This window comes from Salvelinus alpinus, chromosome 2 (genome assembly GCF_045679555.1).
Source record: "Salvelinus alpinus chromosome 2, SLU_Salpinus.1, whole genome shotgun sequence".
Lineage (NCBI taxonomy): Eukaryota > Metazoa > Chordata > Actinopteri > Salmoniformes > Salmonidae > Salvelinus > Salvelinus alpinus.
Genome location: NC_092087.1, coordinates 12,609,586 through 12,635,483, shown reverse-complemented (window position 1 = coordinate 12,635,483; position 25,898 = coordinate 12,609,586). Strand labels below are relative to the sequence as shown.

Below are 25,898 nucleotides of genomic sequence, written 5' to 3'. Positions count from 1 at the left end.
TGTGTTGTATGTAGAGGTCTGACCGACCGACCGAGATCGATGGTGTGCTGTCTTCAGGCATCATTAGATATCATGGAGCGTCGCCCCTTGGAACAGAGTTTTGTGGTCCCAGAGAGGTTTGGATTCGTTTCAGGACGCGTGTGAAGTTGATTGGGGACGGGGTTTGCTCTCTACAAGCGTGTGTGTGTGTGCTTCCCATTGGCTCATTCATCCCCTGTAACTATACCCCAGGTCGTTGATGTACATGAGAATGTGTTCTCAGTCAACGTACCTGGTAAAATGAGGGTTAAATAAAAAAGTGTCTTGGTTGGCAGTTGCTCTCCAAACGGCTGAGCCCCAACCCTCAGAGGACTCTGTTACGTAAGGCTGCTGAAGTGAGGACACTACGGTACACACACACACACACACACACCAATCCCAATCCTTGTAACTAGTGCCTAGGGTCTTGGTAGCTTCAGTATGAAGAGGGACTGCGCTTCTGCCTAGTCTGTTTGGCTGTCTTTTTGGGATACTGCAGATCTCACTGTCTCTCACACGCGCGCACATACACACACACACCTACTTTGCTTCCAGGGCTCAGGGGGAAACACACGCTGCCTCCTGTCCTCAGGCTTTGTCTGGTTGTCCTAAGATGATCTACACAACACAACTTTAACTGTCTTTACGTTCCCATCTTCTACCCATCTTTTCGCGTCTTACCTCGCCCTCTCTCCCTTCGCGTCTTACCTCGCCCTCTCTCCCTTCGCGTCTTACCTCGCCCTCTCTCCCTTCGCGTCTTACCTCCCCCTTTCTCCCTTCACGTCTTACCTCGCCCTCTCTCCCTTCGCGTCTTACCTCGCCCTCTCTCCCTTCGCGTCTTACCTCGCCCTCTCTCCCTTCGCGTCTTACCTCGCCCTCTCTCCCTTCGCGTCTTACCTCGCCCTCTCTCCCTTCGCGTCTTACCTCGCCCTCTCTCCCTTCGCGTCTTACCTCGCCCTCTCTCCCTTCGCGTCTTACCTCGCCCTCTCTCCCTTCGCGTCTTACCTCGCCCTCTCTCCCTTCGCGTCTTACCTCGCCCTCTCTCCCTTCGCGTCTTACCTCGCCCTCTCTCCCTTCGCGTCTTACCTCGCCCTCTCTCCCTTCGCGTCTTACCTCGCCCTCTCTCCCTTCGCGTCTTACCTCGCCCTCTCTCCCTTCGCGTCTTACCTCGCCCTCTCTCCCTTCGCGTCTTCTCTCATTTCTCACAACTTGCCTCTCCTTCCCCCCTCCCATTCGTCCGTCTGAGTCCTGCTCGCTTCCCTCCCTCCTCACCCTCCCCTCCCTTTCTCTCTCTTTCCCCCCCCCCCCCCCCCTTACCTCAGTAGCTCAGTAATATTAGCTGAGCAGGCAGCGCAGTGTGTTCAGTTCTGGTGTGGTACAGAGAAGAGGAGAGTCGGGGAGCGGCGTGGTGAGCGATCCCCAGATTAGAGCACAGTTCCTTGGTTAGCCTAGCCGAGAGTCCCCTGGGCCATGTGGCTCCTTGACTGGATCGTCTCTCTCAATACCACCGTGGTCAAGCTGGCCACCGGCCTGAGGTGCAAGTGAGTGGCAGATTTGACTGTTTTCATTAAGACTTAATTATCCCATCCCTCTCGTTCTCGATTGCTCCCCTCCCGCTCGCCCCCCCCCCCCTCCTTCCCTCTCTTTCTCTTTCTGTCCTCATGTCTCTCTCCTCTCTTGTCTCTCTCCTCTCAAAAATCTAGGGCAGGCTCTGACTCCATCCCTGTTAGACATAATTTTGGTGCTCTTTTTTAGACTAAAATATAATTAAGTCTTGGTCACATTTGTCATTTAAATAATGATTTAGTCTAGTTATTGTCAAAATGACAGTGGGCCGTTTTAGTCAACTAAATGTTATTTTGTTTTAGTCACATTTTAGTCATCACATTTGAATTGCCTTACTAAACTTAAATGAAATTCTCACCCATTTACACAAAATACCCCATAATGACAAATTGAAAACCATGTTTTTAGAAATGTTTGCAAATGTATTTAAACTAAAACACAGATCTCATTTACACTGGACAAAAATATAAATGCAACATGTAAAGTGTTGGCCCCATGTTTCATGAGCTGAAATAATAAACAATCCCAGAAATGATTCGCTCCAATTTTGTGCACAAATGTGTTTACATCCCTGTAAGTGAGCATTTCTCCTTTGCCAAGATATTCCATCCACCTGACAGGTGTGGTATATCAAGAAACTTGCATGATCATTAGCATGATCATTACCACAGGTGCACCTTGTGCAGGGGACAATAAAAAGCCACTCTAAAATGTGCAGGTTTGTCACATAACACATCCATGCTTCAAGCATTGCACTGTTTGACTTCAAGCCTATCAACTCCCGAGATTAGGCTGGCAATACTAAAGTACATATTAGAACATCCAATAGTCAAAGGTATATGAAATACAAATGGTATAGAGAGAAATAGTCCTATAATAACTACAACCTAAAACTTCTTACCTGGGAATATTGAAGACTCATGTTAAAAGGAACCACCAGCTTTCATATATTCTCATGTTTTGTGTATGGTGTTGGGTGGGCGGGCGGGCAGTTTGCTGATGTCAACGTGCCCAATGATGGCAGTGAGGTTGTGGTATGGGCAGGTATAAGCTACGGACAATGAACACAATTGCATTTTATCGATGGCAATTTGAATGCACAGAGGTACCGTGACGAGATCCTGAGGCCCATTGTCGTGCCGTTCACCGGCCACTATCACCTCATGTTTCAGCATGATAATGCGCTGCCTCAAGTCGCATTGATCTGTCCACAATTCCTGGAAGCTGACCTCTTCCATGGGATGCATACTCACCTGACATGTTACCCAATGAGTATGTGTATTTCAGCGTGTTCCAGTTCCAGCCAATATCCAGCAACTTCGCACACCAATTGAAGAGTGGGACAACATTCAGCCTGATCAACATTCAGCCTGATCAACTCTATCGCGCTCCACGAGGCAAATGGTGGTCACACCAGATACAGACTAATTTTCTGATCCACACCCCTACCTTTTTTTGAAGGTATCTGTGACCAACAGATGCATTTCTCTATCTAGCCATGTAAAATGCATATATTACGGCCTAATGAATTCATTTCAATTGACTGATTTCCTCTTATGAACTGTAACTCAGTAAAGTCGTTGAAATTGTTGCATGTTTTATTTTTGTTCTGTATACATAAGTATTAACAATGTAAAAAAAACTAAAAAAAACAAGAAAGGGACACGCGCAATTGTGTGTCCAATGTTTCTGTCTACGCTTGGGGTGGCAGTTAGCCCAGTGGTTAGAGTGTTGGGCCAGTAACCAAAAGGTTGCTAGATCGAATCCCTGAGCTGACAAGATAAAAATCTGTCGTTCTGCCCCTGAACAAGGCAGTTAACCCACTGTTCCTAGGCCGTCATTGTAAATAAGAATTTGTTCTTAACTGACTTGCCTAGTTAAATATAAAATAAATAAGTAGCTGAGATGCCGGTGAGAATGGCCCGATCACGTGACAGGCGTTTGATAATAAGAATTGAGATATCTGAGAGAGCCATGTGAATGAGAGGTGCTTCAGAGCGCGGCGATTGGCAGCCAGACAAGGGGGATGCCGCCGGGAAATTCGAGGCCTGGTGAGAATATTATCAAGTCAAATTGTGAATGAGAGACTGATGAAGTGTGTGCCGCCTACGCAAGAAACAAAGCAGAGCTCATGTCTTTCATGCAACTTTTTTCAAATCCTCATTAGTCGCATCATGCAGCCTCAGAATGTATTAGACATCTAAACATATAGCCCAACGTTTATAGAACAACTAAAGTTGCATAAATAACTCTAAATTAAGGAAATAGGAGGACCTGTTTCTTCGTTAACCCATCCACCCAGAATCGTTTCATGTGCACACTCCCTCGGAAATCGTTTGGAGAAAATATCCAACACGTTAAAAAATCTCTGGTTCTGCCCTTGAGCAAGGCAGTTAACCCCAACAACAACAGCTCCCCGACTCCCATTGTGGGAAGAGCAGTGGTGGCAGCCACCCACACCTCTCTGATTCAGTGGGGTTTGTCCAAAAGCTTAAGTCAAGTTTCTGTTTGGACCTTGTGTGCAACTGAGGATAAACAGAAATGTGCCTTATTTGCATCAGTCATTTTTTTGCCGGCAGATTGGAGTTCGGTTGCTGGGCGGAGTTGACTCATGAATGACATGGGTGTGGTATTTATTTTCCACCTATAATAGCATTGCATTGAGAAAGCCATACAATTCTGCCAAAGTCATGTATGCTTTGGATTGGACCAAACAAAGAACACTGAAAAGCTCTCAGTGTCTCCAAGAACTATTGTCCAGTCCGATTTTAGTCACACAGATAATTTAGTCTCGTTTTCGTCACCCGAAATGAAAAATCATTTTAGTTTAGTTATAGTTATTTCTTGGTCTATTTAGTCAGTTACCGTTGTGAATTGCAGCTGAAAAATATTTTTGTCGACCAAATGAACACTGGACACATTTTTTTGACTTTTAGTAAATACTTAACGCTTATTTTTCTTTAAAACCGCATTGTCGGTTAAGGGCTTGTAAGTAAGCATTTCACTGTAAATATTTGGCGCATGTGACCAATAGATTTTGATGTGATGTGTGGGCATGGATGTGGGTACACAGCCACTGTGGCCCCCACCACCATCTAAGTTGCCCATCCCTGCTCTAGTCTTTTCCCTGCCTCCCAATGCTGACCATTGTCCCACATATTTAGAATGGGAAGACCAGTCAGTTCCAGTTGTGTTATTGGACTGTGTGTTACTGCAGTGTTTCTCTAACACACTGGAATTCTCTGCTGCATTTTCCTTCTCTCTCTTGTCTCTCAATCCCCCCCTTCATCTCTCTTCCCTTTCCCTCTTGGCCTCTTTCTCATATAATCTCTTTCCCCCCCCTAACTTTCTATCTTCCCCTTTCTCTCTCTCTTTCTGCATAGCTGCTGCTCCTGCTCATTATATAACCCATTTCTTTCTGCAGTGTGTGTGTGTGTGTTGGACTGCAGAGAGGAGCTAGTGTAACCAAGCCCCAAGCAGTGAGAGGGAGTTTGTTAGGACATGAGGAGAAAGGGTGGTAGGGGGTGGGGTGAGGAAGGAGCACTGCAGACTGTGTGTGCAGATAGAAGGCTACAGAACTACTGTTGTCTGACTGGCTGACTGTCTCGCGGGCTGACTGTCTCGCGGGCTGACTGTCTCGCGGGCTGACTGTCTCGCGGGCTGACTGTCTCGCGGGCTGACTGTCTCGCGGGCTGACTGTCTCGCGGGCTGACTGGCTCGCGGGCTGACTGGCTCGCGGGCTGACTGGCTCGCGGGCTGACTGGCTCGCGGGCTGACTGGCTCGCGGGCTGACTGGCTCGCGGGCTGACTGGCTCGCGGGCTGACTGGCTCGCGGGCTGACTGGCTCGCGGGCTGACTGGCTCGCGGGCTGACTGGCTCGCGGGCTGACTGGCTCGCGGGCTGACGGGCTCGCGGGCTGACGGGCTCGCGGGCTGACGGGCTCGCGGGCTGACGGGCTCGCGGGCTGACGGGCTCGCGGGCTGACTGGCTCGCGGGCTGACTGGCTCACGGGCTGACTGGCTCGACGGGCTGACTGGCTCGCGGGCTGACGGGCTGACTGGCTCGCGGGCTGACGGGCTGACTCGCGGGCTGGCTGACTGGCTCGCAGGCTGGCTCGCTACCTCGCTGGCAGGCTGGCTGGCTCGCTGGCAGGCTGACTGGCTCACTGGGCGACTGTCTCGCTGTCTGGCCGGCTGTCTCGCTGGCGGGCTCGCTCGCTGACTGGCGGGCTCGCTCGCTGACTGACTGACTGGCTAGCTGTCTCACTGACTGACTGATAGGCCTCCTCTTGGTCTAGCTGGTGAGTCACATTCTTGTGTTTTCTCTGCCAGAAGTTAAGCTCATTCAGTCAGAATCCTCAGAACATTTAGAATTTCTGCTGAGGTGTTGCAGGTCTTCTCCAGGCTCACGCTGCACAGGGAGATCTAGTTTTCATGTTTGTTGACCTGACAAGTTGTTTTATGTGAAATGTTAGCATATCTCAGGTGGTTTAACTTGGAATGGCAGCCAGGTAATGGAGCCAACACATCCAGCTCCATCTATTGCCCTGCTCTGCTTTGTCCCGCGTTGCTGTTTCTCTGTGCTGCATCGACATAGCAAGACTTTGGTGTGGACTGCAGAGAGGAGCTAGTGTAACCAAGCCCCAAGCAGTGAGAGGGAGTTTGTTAGGACATGAGGAGAAAGGGTGGTAGGGGGTGGGGTGAGGAAGGAGCACTGCAGACTGTGTGTGCAGATAGAAGGCTACAGAACTACTGTTGTCTGACTGGCTGACTGTCTTGCAGGCTGACTGGCTGACTGTCTCGCTGGCTGACTGTCTCGCTGGCTGACTGTCTCGCTGGCTGACTGTCTCGCTGGCTGACTGTCTCGCGGGCTGACTGTCCCGCGGGCTGACTGTCCCGCGGGCTGACTGTCCCGCGGGCTGACTGTCCCGCGGGCTGACTGTCCCGCGGGCTGACTGTCTCGCGGGCTGACTGTCCCGCGGGCTGACTGTCTCGCGGGCTGACTGTCTCGCGGGCTGACTGTCTCGCGGGCTGACGGGCTCGCGGGCTGACGGGCTCGCGGGCTGACGGGCTCGCGGGCTGACGGGCTGACTGGCTCGCTGGCTGACTGGCTCGCGGGCTGACTGGCTGACTCGCGGGCTGGCTGACTGGCTCGCGGGCTGGCTGACTGGCTCGCAGGCTGGCTCGCTACCTCGCTGGCTGGCTGGCTCGCTGGCAGGCTGACTGGCTCACTGGGCGACTGTCTCGCTGTCTGGCCGACTGTCTCGCTGGCTCACTGGCCGGCGGTCGTCGCTGGCTGGCCGGCTGGCTCGCTGGCGGGCTCGACTCGGCTGACTGGCGTGGCTCGTCTCGCTGTCTGGCCGTGTGCTCGCTCGCTGGCTGACTGACTGGCTAGGCTGTGTCTCGCTGACTGACTGATAGGCCTCCTGGCCTTGGTCTAGCTGGCGGGCTCGCACTCTTGCGCTTTCTCTGGCAGAAGTTAAGCTCATTCAGTCAGAATCGCTCAGAACATTTAGAATTTCTGACTGAGGCGTTGCAGGTCTGTCTCCAGGCTGACGCTGCACAGGGAGATCTAGTTTTCATGTTTGTTGACCTGACAAGCTGTTTTGTATGAAATGTCAGCATATCTCAGGTGGTTTAACTCGGAATGGCAGCTTTACAGGTAATGGAGCCAACACATCCAGCTCCATCTATTGCCCTGCTCTGCTGTGTCCCGCGTTGCGGCTTCTCTGTGCTGCATCGACATAGCAAGACTTTGGCGTGGACTGCAGAGAGGAGCTAGTGTAACCAAGCCCCAAGCAGTGAGAGGGAGTTGCTCAGACCTGAGGCGAAAGGGTGGTAGGGGGTGGCGGGCACTGTGACTCTGGGATCTGAAAGCTCACGACTGCTGTCAGGCTGGTGTAGGCTGGCAGCTGGCTGGGGCTCTCTGCAGGCTGGCTGAGCTGACACGTCGCTGACTGTGGGCTCTCTAAGGAGCTGGTTGCTGCACGAGCTGCTGAGCTGCTCAGGGTGGCCGCCGGGCTGCGTGCTCGGGCTGCTGGCCTGCGTGAGGGCTGGCATGGGCCGGGCTGATCTCAGCGTGCTGGACTGGCTGAGAGGCAGCTAGTGGTCTTGCTCGGGGCCCACTGGGGCTGGGCTGGGCCACTGCTCGCTAGGTCGCTGGCAGGCTGGCTGGCTCGCTGGCAGGCTGGCTGGCTGACTGGGCGACTGTCTCGCTGTCTGGCCGACTGTGTCGCTGGCGCAGCTGGCCGGCTGTCTCGCTGACTGGCTGTCTGGCCGGCTGTCTCGCTGGCGGGCTCGCTCGCTGACTGGCGGGCTCGCTCGCTGACTGACTGACTGGCTGAGCTGTCTCGCTGACTGACTGATAGGCCTCCTCTTGGTCTCGCTGGCTGAGTCACCTTCTTGTGTTTTCTCTGCCAGAAGCTAAGCTCATTGTCAGAATCCTCGGGACATTTAGAATGTCTGCTGCGGTGCTGCAGGTCTTCTCCAGGCTCACGCTGCACAGGGAGATCTAGTCCTCGCGTTTGTTGACCTGAGCTGCCCCGCGTGGCATGTTAGCATGTCCCAGACGGGCTGACTTGGAATGGCAGCCAGGCAATGGAGCCGACACATCCAGCTCCATCTATTGCCCGGCGCTGACTTTGTCCCGCGGTGCCGCTGTCTCTGCGCGGCATCGACATAGCAAGACTCTGGCGTGGACTGACAGTCGCGGAGCTAGTGTAACCGGGCCCGCGGGCAGTGAGCGGGAGCTCGCTGGGACATGAGGCGACAGGGTGGCCGGGGGCGGGGCGAGGAAGGAGCACTGCAGACTGTGTGTGCAGCTAGAAGGCTACAGAACGGCTGTTCTGACTGGCTGACTGGCTCGCGGGCTGACTGGCTGACTGGCTCGCGGGCTGGCTGTCTCGCTGGCCGACTGGCTGGCTGGCTGACTGTCTCGCTGGCTGACTGTCTCGCTGGCTGACTGTCTCGACTGGCTGACTGTCTCGCTGGCTGACTGTCTCGCCGGCTGGTCTCGCTGGCCGACTGCCTCGCGGGCTGGCTGTCCCGCGGGCCGGCTGTCCCGCGGGCTGACTGTCCCGCGGGCTGGCTGTCCCGCGGGCTGACTGTCCCGCGGACTGACTGTCTCGCGGGCTGACTGTCTCACGGGCTGACTGTCTCGCGGGCTGACTGTCTCGCGGGCTGACTGTCTCGCGGGCTGACGGGCTCGCGGGCTGACGGGCTCGCGGGCTGACTGGCTCGCGGGCTGACGGGCTGACTGGCTCGCGGGCTGACTGGCTCGCGGGCTGGCTGACTGGCTCTGCCAGAGGCTGGCTGACTGGCTCAGTCAGGCTGGCCTCGGCTACCTCGCTGGCAGGCTGGCTGGCTCGCTGGCAGGCTGACTGGCTCACTGGGCGACTGTCTCGCTGTCTGGCCGACTGTCTCGCTGGCTCACTGGCCGGCTGTCTCGCTGACTGGCCGGCTGTCTCGCTGGCCGGCTGTCTCGCTGGCGGGCTCGCTCGCTGACTGGCGGGCTCGCTCGCATGATCTGGCGGGCTGGCTCGCTGACTGACTGGACTGGCTAGCCAGGCTCACTGGACTGACCGACAGGCCTCCAGCTCGGTCTAGCTGGTGAGCCACATGCTCGTGCTTTGTCTGCCAGCAGTTAAGCTGCGCTGCAGTCAGAATCCTCAGAACATTTAGAACTTCTGGTGTGGTGCTGCAGAGTCTTCTCCAGGCTCACGCTGCACAGTGGAGACCTAGCTCTCATGCTTGTTGACCTGACGGGTTGTTTGTATAGGACATGTTAGGAGATCTCAGGGTGGTTTGACTTGGGATGGCGGCGAGGTAATGGAGCCAACACATCCAGCTCCAGCTATTGCCCTGCTCTGCTTTGTCCCGCGTTGCTAGTTTCTCTGTGCTGCATCGACATAGCAAGACTTTGGTGCGGACTGCAGAGAGGAGCTAGTGTAACCTAGCCCCAGGCAGTGAGCGGGAGCTTGTTAGGACATGCGGAGAAAGGGCGGTAGGAGGTAGGGGTGAGGAAGGAGCACTGCAGACTGTGTGTGCAGATAGAAGGCTACAGAACTACTGTTGGCTGACTGTCTTGCAGGCTGACTGGCTGACTGTCTTGCAGGCTGACTGGCTGACTGTCTCGCTGGCTGACTGTCTCGCTGGCTGACTGTCTCGCTGGCTGACTGTTTCGCGGGCTGACTGTCTCGCGGGCTGACTGTCTCGCGGGCTGACTGTCTCGCGGGCTGACTGTCTCGCGGGCTGACTGGCTCGCGGGCTGACTGTCTCGCGGGCTGACTGTCTCGCGGGCTGACTGGCTCGCGGGCTGACTGGCTGACTGGCTCGCGGGCTGGCTGACTGGCTCGCGGGCTGGCTCGCTACCTCGCTGGCAGGCTGGCTGGCTCGCTGGCAGGCTGACTGGCTCACTGGGCGACTGTCTCGCTGTCTGGCCGACTGTCTCGCTGGCTCACTGGCCGGCTGTCTCGCTGACTGGCTGTCTGGCCGGCTGTCTCGCTGGCGGGCTCGCTCGCTGACTGGCGGGCTCGCTCGCTGACTGACTGACTGGCTAGCTGTCTCACTGACTGACTGATAGGCCTCCTCTTGGTCTAGCTGGTGAGTCACCTTCTTGTGTTTTCTCTGCCAGAAGTTAAGCTCATTGTCAGAATCCTCAGAACATTTAGAATTTCTGCTGAGGTGTTGCAGGTCTTCTCCAGGCTCACGCTGCACAGGGAGATCTAGTTTTCATGTTTGTTGACCTGACAAGTTGTTTTATGTGAAATGTTAGCATATCTCAGATGGTTTAACTTGGAATGGCAGCCAGGTAATGGAGCCAACACATCCAGCTCCAGCTATTGCCCTGCTCTGCTTTGTCCCGCGTTGCTGTTTCTCTGTGCTGCATCGACATAGCAAGACTTTGGTAGAATACCAGCTTTTAATGTTAGCATATATCCACTGGTTTGAAAAGCTGGTATAGCTAGCTTAGCTCTAACACCTCCAGCTATTACTCTGCTGTTTGTCTCTCTGCTGTTTGTCTCTCTGCTGTTTGTCTCTCTGCTGTTTGTCTCTCTGCTGTTTGTCTTTCTACTGTTTGTCTCTCTGCTGTTTGTCTCTCTGCTGTTTGTCTCTCTGCTGTTTGTCTCTTTGCTGTTTGTCTCTGCTGTTTGTCTCTCTGCTGTTTGTCTCTCTGCTGTTTGTCTCTCTGCTGTTTGTCTCTCTGCTGTTTGTCTCTCTGCTGTTTGTCTCAGCATTGAGCTCAACTGTTGAGGCGTTGATTTCTCTGGCGGGGAGGTGGTGGGGGTGTACACTTGACATTTCACAATCACTTTTAACCACAGTCTGGAGGGAATAATACAGCCACAACATTCTGTATGTATGTGTGCATCCCAAATGACTCTCTATATAGTGCACTACTACTATATACTATATAGTGCACTACTAAAAGTAGTGCACTATTTAGGGTGCCATTTGGGACATACACTACATGATATCTTTTTTGCCACTAATGGAAGAAATGAATACCTGATTAATGGCTGATTGGGCCTAGTTGTTGACAAATCCCTGATGGAGTGGCCTAAAGTGGGACTGCTCTTAATGAGTGTTAATTGGATGTTTTAGTCTATGACTGAAGAGTGATTCTGTCAAGTAGGGCTGGGCGCAATGCCGCTATAGACAAAATATATCGTGATATTTTTCTCTGTTTTTACATGTATGGCAGTATTTTACATAATTTCGTGTTTCTGAATAATCCATTTCTAAATACGTTTTGAGTCAGGGGTCGCGTTAACGCAGAATTCGGCTTTCTTTAACCTAAAAAAATTATTAGATCTAGATATTTAGATATATTTAGATATTAGATCTCCCCTCTTTCTGCATTTCTAATGGATATATGTCACATGAAACCAGTTCTAATGGATATCTTCATCTGTCACATGAAACCAGTTCTAATGGATATCTTCATCTGTCACATGAAACCAGTTCTAATGGATATCTTCATCTGTCACATGAAACCAGTTCTAATGGATATCTTCATCTGTCACATGAAACCAGTTCTAATGGATATTTTCATCTGTCACATGAAACCAGTTCTAATGGATATCTTCATCTGTCACATGAAACCAGTTCTAATGGATATCTTCATCTGTCACATGAAACCAGTTCTAATGGATATCTTCATCTGTCACATGAAACCAGTTCTAATGGATATTTTCATCTGTCACATGAAACCAGTTCTAATGGATATCTTCATCTGTCACATGAAACCAGTTCTAATGGATATCTTCATCTGTCACATGAAACCAGTGCGCTTTTGATAACTGTTTTCCAGCTAATTGCATTATGGAACGAACATTTGGGCGTAGCCTACTGCCTTGTGCGTAGCCTACTGCCTTGTGCGTAGCCTACTGCCTTGTGCGTAGCCTACTGCCTTGTGCGTAGCCTACTGCCTTGTGCGTATCCTACTGCCTTTTACGCAGCCTACTGCCTTGTGCGCAACCTACTACCTTGTGCGTAGCCTACTGTCTTGTGCGCAGCCTACTGCCTTGTGGGCAGCCTACTGCCTTGTGGGCAGCCTACTGCCTTGTGCGCAGCCTACTGCCTCGTGCGCAGCCTACTGCCTCGTGCGCAGCCTACTGCCTCGTGCGCAGCCTACTGCCTCGTGCGCAGCCTACTGCCTCGTGCGCAGCCTACTGCCTCGTGCGCAGCCTACTGCCTCGTGCGCATTGCTGCACTTATAATTGGTGATGCACCGATATGATATTTTTGGCCGATACCGGTATCCAATGTTTTCTTGCACAAAAAAAAAACGATTTTAGCAGCCTTTTAAGCATTTTAGTACAGTTAAATAGTTAACACACACATACATGGACGCAGCGGTCTATGGCACTGCATCTCAGTGCAAGAGGCGTCACTACACACCCTGGTTCGAATTCAGGCTGTAAATCACATTTTATTGGTTTCATACACATGGTTAGCAGATGTAAATGCGAGTGTAGCGAAATGCTTGTGCTTCTAGTTCTGACCATGCAGTAATATCTAACAAGTAATTTAACAATTTCACAACTACTACCTTTTACACACAAGTGTAAAGGAATGAATAAGAATATGTACATATAAATATATGGGTGAGCGATGGCCCAACGGCATAGGCAAGATGCAGTAGATGGTATAGAGTACAGTATACACATATGAGATGAGTAATGTAGGGTATTGAAACATTATATAAAGTGGCATTGTTTAAAGTGACTAGGGATACATTACATCCATTTTTTTATTTTTAAATTGGCTAGAGATTTGAGTCAGTATGTTGGCAGCAGCCGCTCAATGTTAGTGATGGCTGTTTAACAGTCTGATGGCCTTGAGATAGAAGCTGTTTTTCAGTCTCTCGGTCCCAGGTGTGATGCACCTGTACTGACATCGCCTTCTGGATGATAGCGGGGTGAACAGGCAGTAGCTCGTGTGGTTGTTGTCCTTGATGATCTTTTTGTCCTTCCTGTGACATTGGGTGGTGTAGGTGTCCTGGAGGGCAGGTAGTTTTCCCCCGGTGATGCATTGTGCAGACCTCACTACCCTCTGGAGAGCCTTACGGTTGTGGGCGGAGCAGTTGCTGTACCAGGCGGGGATACAGCCCGACAGGATGCTCTCGATTGTGCATCTGTAAAAGTTTGAGTGTTTTTGGTGACAAGCCAAATTTCTTAAGCCTCGTGAGGTTGAAGAGGCGCTGCTGCACCTTCTTCACCACGCTGTCTGTGTGGGTGGGCCATTTCAGTTTGTCCATGATGTGTACGCCAAGGAACTTAAAACTTTCCACCTTCTCCACTACTGTCCCGTCGCTGTGGATAGGGGGGTGCTCCCTCTGCTGTTTCCTGAAGTCCACGATCATCTCCTTTGTTTTGTTGACGTTGAGTGCGGTTATTTTCCTGACACCACACTACGAGGGCCCTCAAACAACACATCTGTTTCAGTAGCTATAGTTAGCTAGCTAACTATATAGCTAGGTGTCATCTAAAATAACCCTAATTTATTAGACAGTAATTTAATTAATGGTCGGACCCATCTATGTGAATCTTGCCAAAATATGGATTCGCCACAATAGTGGACTTTGCGGTTAGCCTTCAAAATAAAAGTATGGCTTAATTCTACTATTTGTATTCATTTGCATTACTGTCAATGGCATACTGGAATTTGTGGGTTGGCCTTCAAAATAAAAGTATGTACTTGACAGTAATGCAAATGAATACAGATATTAGAATTATGCCATACTTTTATTTTGAAGGCAAACTGCAAATTCCACTACTGCCTAATCCTTATTGTCGCTAGCTTCACAACACATAACCCGGTGCGGTCAAGCCTCACTAGCCAGATGAAGCTAGCTGGCTGCTTATAATGTTAGCTTTGGGCAACAGGGTTATGTTGCTGACTAGCTATTTATTTTCATGAACTGAAGTTCAACTTCAATAGCCGAACAACAAATAGCTAATACTTACTCACAAGGATTCCTAAATCATTGCTAACAATAACGAAAATGACTGCAGGTTCTACTGGTCATTGTTTTCAGGCTGGTTGTATTGGTGCTAGCTAGGTACCGAGCTAAAGCTAGCTACCCCAGAAGTTGCGGTTGAACAAATTATGCTTTATTACCAACGCGGTATTGTAAACGCATCGTTCGTGGCCGGTGTTTGCTTGTTCGTGGCCGGTGTTTGCTTTTTTTGACACAAAAAGACCCAAACGGCGTTCCATATTATGTATGTCGTGAAGCTATAATAGCAGTGACGCTATTACTGTGTAACTCCGGTAGGGCAACATCTGAATAATAGCGCACTTGGTAGTCTGTACCGGTGCTCGACCAGTCGGCGAAAGCCAACATCACCCACGACAGAGGTTTATTGTCAAGGGCAGTGAATTATCTTGCCTTTTAATGGGTTTTGCCTTTGAGTTGTCTCGCTGAAATTTTGTTACTCTTTCAAATGACTGCTCGATCCACACAGCAGACATTGTGGGCTAGTTTAGGAATGCTGTGCTGCACGTTTAGCGCAAAATTTTTACGTGGCGTCACTACGTCATGTACCTGTGTTTATATAGGTATGCACGTCAGCTTTTACATCGGTTTTGCACATCGGGGCGTTAAACTAGACATCGGCCGGTACCAATGTTGGCATTTTTAGCTAATATCGGCCTATTCCGATATGTTCACCGATATATTGTGCATCCCTACTTATAATGTTAAGAAATAATAGTTTTAGCAGTCTGATCTGTGGCATTAGACTCAATGCTTTTTAAAGAATGTCGTCCAGCTAGGCCTACTTGTTGAATGACTTTGGGACAACTGTACCAGGGTCTGTTTGGAATAGGCAATAGAATAGGGAAACTTTTCCACTATGGTGGGTAGTAGATTGACAGGCTAGTGATTTTGCTGTTAGTTACTCATCTTGTTGACTGAGGAAAAGTACATGTGGACAGTCATTCTAACATCTTCAAAGTGTCTGTCAGAATTTGTTAAGAAGGAGCGCACATCATTGTATCCTCGACTTGCATGTTCTGTTAATGAATTACCATAATATAAATATGGTTTCTGTCATTCTGAGCACTGTGGGTGGACTCCCTGATCAGGTTGAGCACCCAATGCATATGGGTCTGATACATTTCTCAAATGACGGTAAATTTAAAATGCAGCAGGTCAAATGTCCGGTGCCTGATTTTCCTAACAGAACCAAACTACTGTGCTCCCATACTCCCTTAAAGACATTGCTTAAAAAAAATTGGGGGGAAATCGGCAATACTACGGTTGGCCAATATACTGTAGCCAGTATACACTACCTCAGAACGGTCAGAATTAGTCTAAGATAACTCAAGAAATCTCATTAATTTTGATATTTTGGCCAAAGAGTTCTTAATCGTGCAATTTTACTGTTTGGTGCAATATTTTTCTATGAAAAGTTGTCAACAAAAACGAGGCGTCTCTTGTTGAATGACAATACTTTGAGGAATCCCTACTGTTGACCAATCACCGGACTAGGCTTCGGCTCCAGAAAATGTATTCCCGAACAGCCGATTTAAATCCTTCACCGAAGTCCAAAATGAGTAAAAACGTCACAATGTCATAATATATGCAGAAACTCTACCAAACTGTTTCAGCTGGGAAGCATGCGAACGCCTTTAGGGGCAAAGTGTTGGGTTTTAGATTCAGCCCTTGACTGCTGTAGATAGAACTTCATTGCCCCCTAGTGGACATTACACAATAGGACCATATTCTGCATTGTGAATTCACGTGGAATACTAATAAATTGTTCTTATCGGATAACACATTTTTAAGCATTAAGAAAATGGTTCCATTCGTCACATCTCTACTGAGTAATATATGAATTCACTCACAGTACGACAAGAGAAGATAGAAGCAGTCAGATAAAGCCAAACAGAGAGGAGTGTACACAGAGCGAAAGAGAAAATGGCAGAGTGATTTGAATAGAGACCAAGATGGTACAGATGGTGAGAATGTGTTGAAAGAAGCAGAGAGGGAAAATAGAAGAGGGACTGGGTGGAATGAGAGCGGTGGATGTTTTGGTCTGAGGAGGAGGAAGCGAGAGCGTTCTTCACCTGCAATGCAGTGCGATGCTGAGTCAACCAATCAGAGCTAAGCAGAGAGGATAGGGGGTGGGGCCAGGCACTGACTACAGCCAATGAGATTTCTTGTCAGAGAGGGAGAGCGTGAATGAGCGGGAGGGAGAGAGAGAGAATCAGCGTCAAGCTCTACTTTGCCTGAGCCTGTGGTGACACTGATGCTCACAGATTTCTCCTCTCTCATCCTTCTCTCTGCATTGCTCCCTTCTCTTCCTTTCCCATTGCTGTGCTCTTCTTTCTCTTTCTTTCCCTGTACTTCTCCCCCCTTTTTCCCCCGAACAACTACCGTCTGCTCTCTTCTTCCTCCTCACCCCCTCTTTCTCTCCATCTCATTCCCCTCTCCTGTCCTCTTTTGGTGCATGGAGAGAGGGTCTCTGGCCCCCACCTGCGTCCCTCCTCTACACCTCCCTCCATGGGCGTCCGAGCATCCTGCAGGTAAGCGGAGAGGGAGAGTCTGTCGGGGGTCTCTGCACTTGCATGTCCTTGAAGTACCCCTGCGGTGAGTGTGTGTGAGCTGTAACAGCTGGACTCTGTCCTCTCCGGTGGTCCTCAGGTTTGAGGACGCAGGAGAGACAGTTCAGGGATTTAGGGAGAGTCTGTCTGCAAACACGGTCTGTTTTCCAATTCCAGTCCTCAAGTACCCCCCCGTCAAGCACAACTGATTCAACTTGTCAATGAATCATCACAGCCATGATCAGTTGAATGAGGCGTGTTTGTCCGGGGCTACAATAAAGATGTGTACCGTTGGGGGTACTGGAGGACTGGAGTGGGGAATCACTGCTCTTGCCTAACTGGGTATGTAATGGTGCTCAGGGGAGGTCTGTTGCTCTGGCTCTGATGTTTGAATCTGGTCAAGGTTAGACAGAAACGGGACAGTAAAGGAAGGAGGTGTGTGTGTGTGTTGGGGGGGAAAAAGGCAAAAACGTGTGACGGTTGCTCATCAATGGAGATGGGAAATGGCATTTGTTGGATTGTCTGGCTCGTTCTCTCCTTTCTGATTCTTGTGTAGTGTCATGTTGGGTAAGCATCAACAGAGGCCGGTGTTCAGGTCTGTGTGGTTGGAAGGAACCAGGGGTCTGTTTTACCCTCCACTCCGACAGGTGTGAGGATTGGAGTGCGGCTGGGGCAATTATGACATTTTGTCTCCCGGGTTATTGTCATGCGAACATTCAACAGTAACATGTTTTCACAACAAAACATATTTCATTTAAACTGTTGACAGGTCCTCTCTCTGCACACTCGAAAGGAATGAAGGAGAGATACAAACGCACGGCGGTGAGATTCTGTAGCTAAAGATAATGCGTCAGCCTATTTAATTATGAAAAATATATATATATATTACTTACTAGGCTATTCAAATTCACTATAATTGCAGGCTAACGGTAAGCTGCCCTGCACAATCAATGATCCAACGGCATCACCGAGGCCTGTACGTTCTCTTCCAGACTCATGGATAGAACGTTTGGACTCCATCCAGAATGCATAATACAGTCCAAACGCAGAGGTGGTTTACTAGAATGTTGAAGTACAGGCCCAAACTTTTTATAGTCCCCTACCCCTTCAAACGTTCAACCTCCAGCTGTCTACCCCTTCAGACGTTCAACCTCCAGCTGTCTACCCCTTCAAACGTTCAACCTCCAGCTGTCTACCCCTTCAAACGTTCAACCTCCAGCTGTCTACCCCTTCAAACGTTCAACCTCCAGCTGTCTACCCCTTCAAACGTTCAACCTCCAGCTGTCTACCCCTTCAAACGTTCAACCTCCAGCTGTCTTCCCCTTCAAACGTTCAACCTCCAGCTGTCTACCCCTTCAAACGTTCAACCTCCAGCTGTCTACCCCTTCAAACGTTCAGCCTCCAGCTGTCTACCCCTTCAAACGTTCAACCTCCAGCTGTCTTCCCCTTCAAACGTTCAACCTCCAGCTGTCTACCCCTTCAAACGTTCAGCCTCCAGCTGTCTACCCCTTCAAACGTTCAGCCTCCAGCTGTCTACCCCTTCAAACGTTCAACCTCCAGCTGTCTTCCCCTTCAAACGTTCAACCTCCAGCTGTCTACCCCTTCAAACGTTCAGCCTCCAGCTGTCTACCCCTTCAAACGTTCAACCTCCAGCTGTCTACCCCTTCAAACGTTCAACCTCCAGCTGTGTACCCCATCTAGCACCAGGTTCAGCGCACTCTCAAATGTATTTTTTTGTTGTTGCCATCATGGTATTGGCTATTCCATTGATGCACTAAAGACATCTTAAATCATTTTGTTTTTCCTATGTGTTGTATAACGGCACAATCATTATTTTAATTCAGGATTTTTTTGGGCGGCCCATCCACAACGACCGTGTTGGAGGGAGAGAGCGTAGAGGAGGTGGGACGGAATATAGCAGACTACAGCTTTGGGTTAGGGGGATAGACAACAGCACAGCAGCAAACATTGAAGGTTAGACAGGATACTGAGACGTGTCATTGACAGGACCTGTTTGCTGTGTGCGTGACTACGTCAGAATGTTCTGGATTTTATTTCTGGTTTGTGTTAGACTGATAAACAGAATGCTGGCAGTGTTCCTCCTGCTGCTGTACAACTTAAGGTGTGTGTGTGTGTGGGCTGGAACATTTCTGAAAGCCAAGGCTCACATTGATTTAACCCTCGTCAATACCAGGCGCCCAGACAGGCCCGCGCAGGCGACACACATGCACCCTCTCCTCCTTATTGTTCAAACATTTACTCGACTCCACAGTTATCTTTTCTCAATCATAAAGAGAAGTGATGGCGATGTGTAGACAGATGGAGCAGTGTTCCTCTATGTGAAATCTGTGGGTGTGAAGATGAAGAATAGCAATAGAATTATCTGTAAGTTGTTGCCAAGGAAGTGCGTGATAAAAATACCACCTCCCCCTACAGTGTTAGACCTGGAGCCAGTAGAGGAGGAAAAATGGCCGCCGGCGTGTGTTGTGTATGCTGATGGATCCCTATGGCAGCACTATAGACTGCTGCTTTTGTGGACAAAGACCGTGGCTCTTTCTCGCACCCTTTCACTTCGCCCTCCTTTTTCAAAACATAGGCTATTGGAGAAGGTCCGAGGGAAGGGACCTTGGACTTATCCTCCAATACGGTTAAGAAGGACGCAAGGAGATGGCATGCAAGGAATCGAGTGGAGATGAGTTGAGAAACATCCCTTGAAATTGTCCCTGAAGCTCAACATAGTGCTGCTGTACTTGACTCCTGGCCCCTCTCAGCTAGCCAATCATAGCTGACATTGATCTGACAGGAGAACATGACAGTGGTCTCACACAGATCAGATGTTGGGTTCTTCTGAGGATGGAGAGGCTGTGACTGTATGGCCTAGCTAGTTGCTGATTGGTTGGTGGGCAGTGGAACAGCTTCTGATGGGAGAAGGAGAAAAGATAGTAAACATTCTATAGGCATGTCTTTGTCTATAGAATCAGAATGTTCAGAATATTCTAGAAGCATGATGCCTGTGTGTGTTGTTAGAATGTCTGTGGGTTGAGGCTGTGGCATAGGAATAGAATTCTAGTTCTTTGGGCTGTGGTCCCATGTGTCTAATTGGAATGTCTACATGACATTCTTGGGAGTGACTTGCCTTGCCACAGGCAGCAGCACATAACATATTTAAATTATTTATCGTTGAAGTTGAATCTGTCTACCCTGACAGTTATGTGACAGAGAGAGGAGGATCTGAAATCCCTGGTTTAGATTCTGGCTGGGATTCAGTGCTATCGGGGATTTGGACAATGTGCCATTTAAAGGTCATTTCCGATTGGGCCGACATATGCCGCATTTACGGTGAATGTCACCTTTGCGAGCGCGGGAACATTTTCTTTTAAAACGTGCAATGCAGACGAATCCCGGCCTCAGTGTATTGTCTAGTCTAGTGGTAGACGGGAGCCTGTCTGAGGTAACTGTTGTTAACGTTGAGTGCCTTCTCTTGTTTTTGTCTCTGTGGTAACAACTGGTGTCTTTCCATTTCCTCAAGTCTTTTCCCCTTGTCAGACCTGTTCAGGATTTTTTAAAATTCATAACCCCACCCTGACACACACACACACACACACACTAGGCTTGTCACGATACCAACATTTTGATCTGCATGTCATTGTGTCAGTAGGGGGAAGATACTGCATGAAACCTTCTTTACTCTTCAGTTAAGACACACTGTCTCCCCCACACTGTCTCCCTAAAACATTAGGCACCAAACAGAATTTAAGGAGCACCAGAAATAAATAGATTTTTGATATACACTGAACAAAAAATATAAATGCAACATGTAGTGTTGGTCCCGTGTCTCATTAGCCGAAATCAACGATCCCAGAAATGTTCCATACGCACAAAAAGCTTATTTCGTTCAAATGTTGTGCACAAATTTGTTTACATCAATGTTAGTGAGCATGTGTCCTTTGCCAAGATAATCCATCCTTCTGACAGGTGTGGCATATCAAGAAGCTGATTTAACAGCATGATCATTATTAGAGGTCGGCCGATTAATCGGAATGGCAGATTAATTAGGGCCGAATTCAAGTCTTCATAACAATCGGTAATCTGCATTTTTGAACGCCGATTATGGCCAATTACATTGCACTCCACGAGGACACTGCGTGGCAGGCTGACCACCTGTTATGCGAGCGCAGCAAGGAGCCAAGGTAAGTTGCTAGCTAGCATTAAACTTCTCTTATAAAAAACAATCAATCTTAACATAATCACTAGTTAACTACACGTGGTTGATGATATTACTTGTTTATCTAGCTTGTCCTGCATTGCATATAATTGATGTGGTGCCTGTTAATTTATCATCGAATCACAGCCTATTTCGCCAAACGGGGATTTAACAAACGCATTCGCAAAAAAAGCACAGTCGTTGCACCAATGTGTACCTAACCATAAACATCAAAGCCTTTCTTAAAATCAATACATAAGTATATATTTTTAAACCTGCATATTTAGTTAATATTGCCTGCTAACATGAATTTCTTTTAACTAGGGAAATTGTGTCACTTCTCTTGCGTTCTGTGCAAGCAGAGTCAGGGTATATGCAGCAGTTTGAGCCGCCTGGCTCGTTGCGAACTGTGTGAAGACTATTTCTTTCTAACAAAGACCGTAATTAATTTGCCAATATTTTACATAATGACATAACATTGAAGGTTGTGCAATGTAACAGCAATATTTAGGCTTAAGGATGCCACCTGTTAGATAAAATATCGAACGGTTCCGTATTTCACTGAAAGAATAAACGTTTTGTTTTCTAAATTATAGTTTCCGGATTTGACCATATTAATGACCTAAGGCTCGTATTTCTGTGTGTTTATTATATCATAATTAAGTGTATTATTTGATAGAGCCGTCTGACTGAGTGGTGTAGGCAGTAGCACGCTCGTAAGCATTCATTCAAACAGCACTTTCCTGCATTTGCCAGCAGCTCTTCGCAATGCTTGAAGCAGCACCCGTTTGACTTCAAGCCTATCAACTCCCGAGATTTGGCTGGCAATACTATAGTGCCTATAAGAACATCCAATAGTCAAAGGTATATGAAATACAAATGTATAGAGAGTAATAGTCCTATAATAACTACAACCTAAAACTTCTTACCTGGGAATATTGAAGACTCATTTTAAAAGGAACCACCAGCTTTCATATATTCTCATGTTCTGAGCAAGGAACTTAAACGTTAGCTTTTTTACATGGCACTTTTACTTTCTTCTCCAACACTGTGTTTTTGCGTATTTAAACCAAATTTAACATGTTTCATTATTTAATTGAGTCTAAATAGATTTTATTTATGTATTATTTTAAGTAAAAAAATAAGTGTTCATTCAGTGTTGTAATTGTCATTTTCACAAATTATATATAAAAAAAATTGGCCGTTTTTAATTTTAATTTTTTTTAATTTTTTTTTATTAATTGAATTAAAAAATATATATATATTTTTATCGGTATCGGCTTCTTTTGGTCCTCCAATAATCGGTATCGGCGATGAAAAATCGAATCATCGACCTCGAATCATTACGTAGGTGAACGTTGTGCTGGGGACACTAAAAGGCCACTCTAAAATGTGCAGTTTTGTCACACAATACAATGCCACAGATGTCTCAAGTTGGAGGTTGAACGTTTGAAGGGGTAGACAGCTGGAGGCTGAAAATGTCCCAGTTCTTCATTGCCACAACATTCCAAATGCCACAATAAACAACCTGATCAGCTCTATCGCGCTGCATGAGGCAAATAGTGGTCACACCAGATACGGACTGGTTTTCTGATCCACACTCGTACTTTAATTTTTTTTACGATATTTTGACCAACAGATGCATATCTGTATTCCCAGTCATGTGAAATCCATAGATTAGGGCTTAAATAATTAATTCCAATTGACTGATTTCCTTTTATGAACTCAGTAAAATCTTTTAAATTGTTGCATGTTGCGTTTATATTTAGTTCTGTGTAGTTTAGTCTTCCATTAGGCCTATATGAATCCTACCTCTTTTTTTAAGCACATATCCTGAGTAGCAAACCCTTTCTTCTTTCTGTGCCAATGAAATTTGCCTAGACCTACTGTCAAGTTATTAGCTAGCTAGGTAACATGACTGAACTACGTTGTTTGTTATCAAACCAATAATTTGCGACCCGGGACTAGTTTAAAGCAGCACGCGACATGATTGTAAAACACGATGTAAAATTATATAAAAGGTACATCCCGCTGGAAAGAAAAAGGCGTGTCTGGTAACGTGGGTCATATTTCTTTAACTGTTTAGACTAGAAACAAGACCTCTGGTAACATGGGTCATATTTCTATAACTGTTTCGACTAGAAACAAGACCTCTGGTAACACGGGTCATATTTCTATAACTGTTTAGAATAGAAACAAGACCTCTGGTAACACGGGTCATATTTCTATAACTGTTTAGACTAGAAACAAGACCTCTGGTAACACGGGCCATATTTCTATAACTTATTAGACTAGAAACAAGACCTCTGGTAACATGGGTCATATTTCTATAACTGTTTAGACTAGAAACAAGACCTCTGGTAACACGGGTCATATTTCTATAACTGTTTAGGCTAGAAACAAGACCTCTGGTAACACGGGTCATATTTCTATAACTGTTTAGAATAGAAACAAGACCTCTGGTAACACGGGTCATATTTCTATAACTGTTTAGAATAGAAACAAGACCTCTGGTAACACGGGTCATATTTCTATAACTGTTTAGGCTAGAAACAAGACCTCTGGTAACACGGGTCATATTTCTATAACTGTTTAGACTAGAAACAAGACCTCTGGTAACACGGGTCATATTTCTATAACAGTTTAGACTAGAAACAAGACCTCTGGTAACACGGGTCATATTTCTATAACTGTTTAGGCTAGAAACAAGACCTCTGGTAACACGGGTCATATTTCTATAACTGTTTAGACTAGAAACAAGACCTCTGGTAACACGGGTCATATTTCTATAACTGTTTAGACTAGAAACAAGCAGTTTTCTTTGCTGTAAAGCTGCAGGCATGCCTGTGCTCCATTTTCACTCTTGACAGTGAGGCAGCATGACAGTTATAGAAATAAAATTTGATTTGATCTTGCACAGTCTACTCTGTCTGATCTGTGCTCTTAATAATAACAAATTATACAATGTATCAACATTGCTCGCTTTTCGCTCTGCTCTTATGTAACAAATGTGCAAATCTAACAAAAAGACTAATCTGGGTCTGGGTCCCTGCTCGCCATCACTGCTAAATGATATATCCCAAAATAAAATGAAGGCGAAATAGACGCGTGTGAAGAGTGGACGGAGAGAAGCAGGCGTGAGGGCTGGTAGAGGATGAGGATGGCTGATTACAGCTGTCACGTGATCTGTACATGAAAGTGAAGTGGATATGATTGAAGTGAAGTGGATATGATTGAAGTGAAGTGGATATGATTGGACCTGAACATACAAGAGACTGGAGGCTGTTGTTTCAATTCAACTGAATTTATAAACAACACTGACTTTATAAACAACACTGACTTTATAAACAACACTGACTTTATAAACAGGCGCCAGCAGGTTCTTTGGGTCGGTAGGGCTGAAGAAGTTGGTAGTATCATATGAAACGGTATTACGGTGCTCTAAAATGTTTATCGTGAGTATCATACTGTTTTGGTACTGCAATATTACCACACACCTTCTCTGAGGGACAATCCCATCTCTCCCTCCCTCTGGCATTGTAGAAACGAGTGCATTACAACGGAACGACTTGATTAGTGTAGTGTTGGCTGGCTACACAGTTGTCTTTGCTATCTTTGATTTGTTTGATCTTAGCTAGCTACTTAGCTGGCTACGTAGCCGTCTCTGTATCAAGGATAATTGTGTAGTTATCGAGGTTCGCTGAGGTTCGCTAGCCAGGTATTCTCGTCCTAACGTAACGTAACGCAGTCAACCCTGCTAGCTAGCCAGCTAGCCACCGATTAGCAGCACTGTAGAAACGATTACATTACAACGGAACGACTTGATTTGTGTAGTGTTAGCTAGCTACATAGTTTTCTTTGCTATCTTTGTATCTAAGATAATTGTGTAGCTTTGAGTAATTATCGGTTAGCTAGCCAGCTATTTTTCGCCTGCCGCGCTGCCGTCCTCCTACCTAGCCAACACTGCTAGCTAACACTGCTAGCTAGCCAACTTCTACCGAACAGCAGCACTGTAGAAACTTACATTACAACGGAACGACTTGATTAGCGTAGTGTTAGCTAGTTGTCTTTACTGTCCTTGTATCCATGATAATTGTGTAGTTTAGAGAAATTTAGAGAAATTGTCGAGGTCACCTAGCCAGCTTCACTTTCAACAACGCAGCCACTGCTAGCCAGGCTACTTCACCAGCCAGCAGTACTATATCATTTTAGTCAATTAGATCTTTTATTTTATTTATTTATTTTTTTGCAACGTAAGCTTAACTTTCTGAACATTCGAGTCGTGTAGCCCACTTGTCATTCTAATCTCCTTTGCTTTAGCGTAGCCTCTTCTGTAGCCTGTCAACTATGTGTCTGTCTATCCCTGTTCTCTCCTCTCTGCACAGACCATACAAACGCTTCACACCGCGTGGCCGCGCCCACCCTAACCTGGTGGTCCCAGCCCGCACGACCCACGTGGAGTTCCAGGTCTCCGGTAGCCTCTGGAACTGCCGATCCGCGGCCAACAAGGCGCTTGGTTTAGACTGGTCCCATCTCTCCCTCCCTCTGGCTTGGTTTGGACTGGTCCCATCTCTCCCCCTTCTGGCTTGGTTTGGACTGGTCCCATCTCTCCCTCCCTCTGGCTTGGTTTAGACTGGTCCCATCTCCCTCCCTCTGGCTTGGTTTAGACTGGTCCCATCTCTCCCTCCCTCTGGCTTGGTTTGGACTGGTCCCATCTCTCCCTCCCTCTGGCTTGGTTTAGACTGGTCCCATCTCTCCCTCCCTCTGGCTTGGTTTGGACTGGTCCCATCCTCCTCCCTCTGGCTTGGTTTGGACTGGTCCCATCTCTCCCTCCCTCCCTCTGGCTTGGTTTAGACTGGTCCCATCTCTCCTAGACTGGTCCCATCTCTCCCTCCCTCTGGCTTGGTTTGGACTGGTCCCATCTCTCCCTCCCTCCCTCTGGCTTGGTTTAGACTGGTCCCATCTCTCCCTCCCTCTGGCTTGGTTTAGACTGGTCCCATCTCTCCCTCCCTCTGGCTTGGTTTAGACTGGTCCCATCTCTCCCTCCCTCTGGCTTG

The 25,898-nt window shown here is 47.9% G+C and overlaps 1 protein-coding gene across 4 annotated transcripts in view; it reads left to right on the top strand.

Annotated features, from left to right (window-relative positions):
- LOC139553976 (SRSF protein kinase 1-like) overlaps positions 1–25,898 on the top strand; it is a 73,925-nt gene that overhangs the window by 9,354 nt on the left and 38,673 nt on the right. The window contains exon 1 of one of the 4 annotated variants that reach the window (XM_071366841.1): positions 1,417–1,559. The exons of 1 other annotated variant lie outside the window; for it this stretch is intronic. In XM_071366841.1, coding sequence (XP_071222942.1) covers positions 1,489–1,559 — 71 coding nt within the window. In that variant the 5' untranslated portion in view covers positions 1,417–1,488. Of the gene's footprint in view, positions 1–1,416; positions 1,560–16,327; positions 16,620–25,898 lie in introns of those variants that run through there. 2 more of the 4 variants (XM_071366816.1, XM_071366833.1) reach the window with 2 other exon arrangements.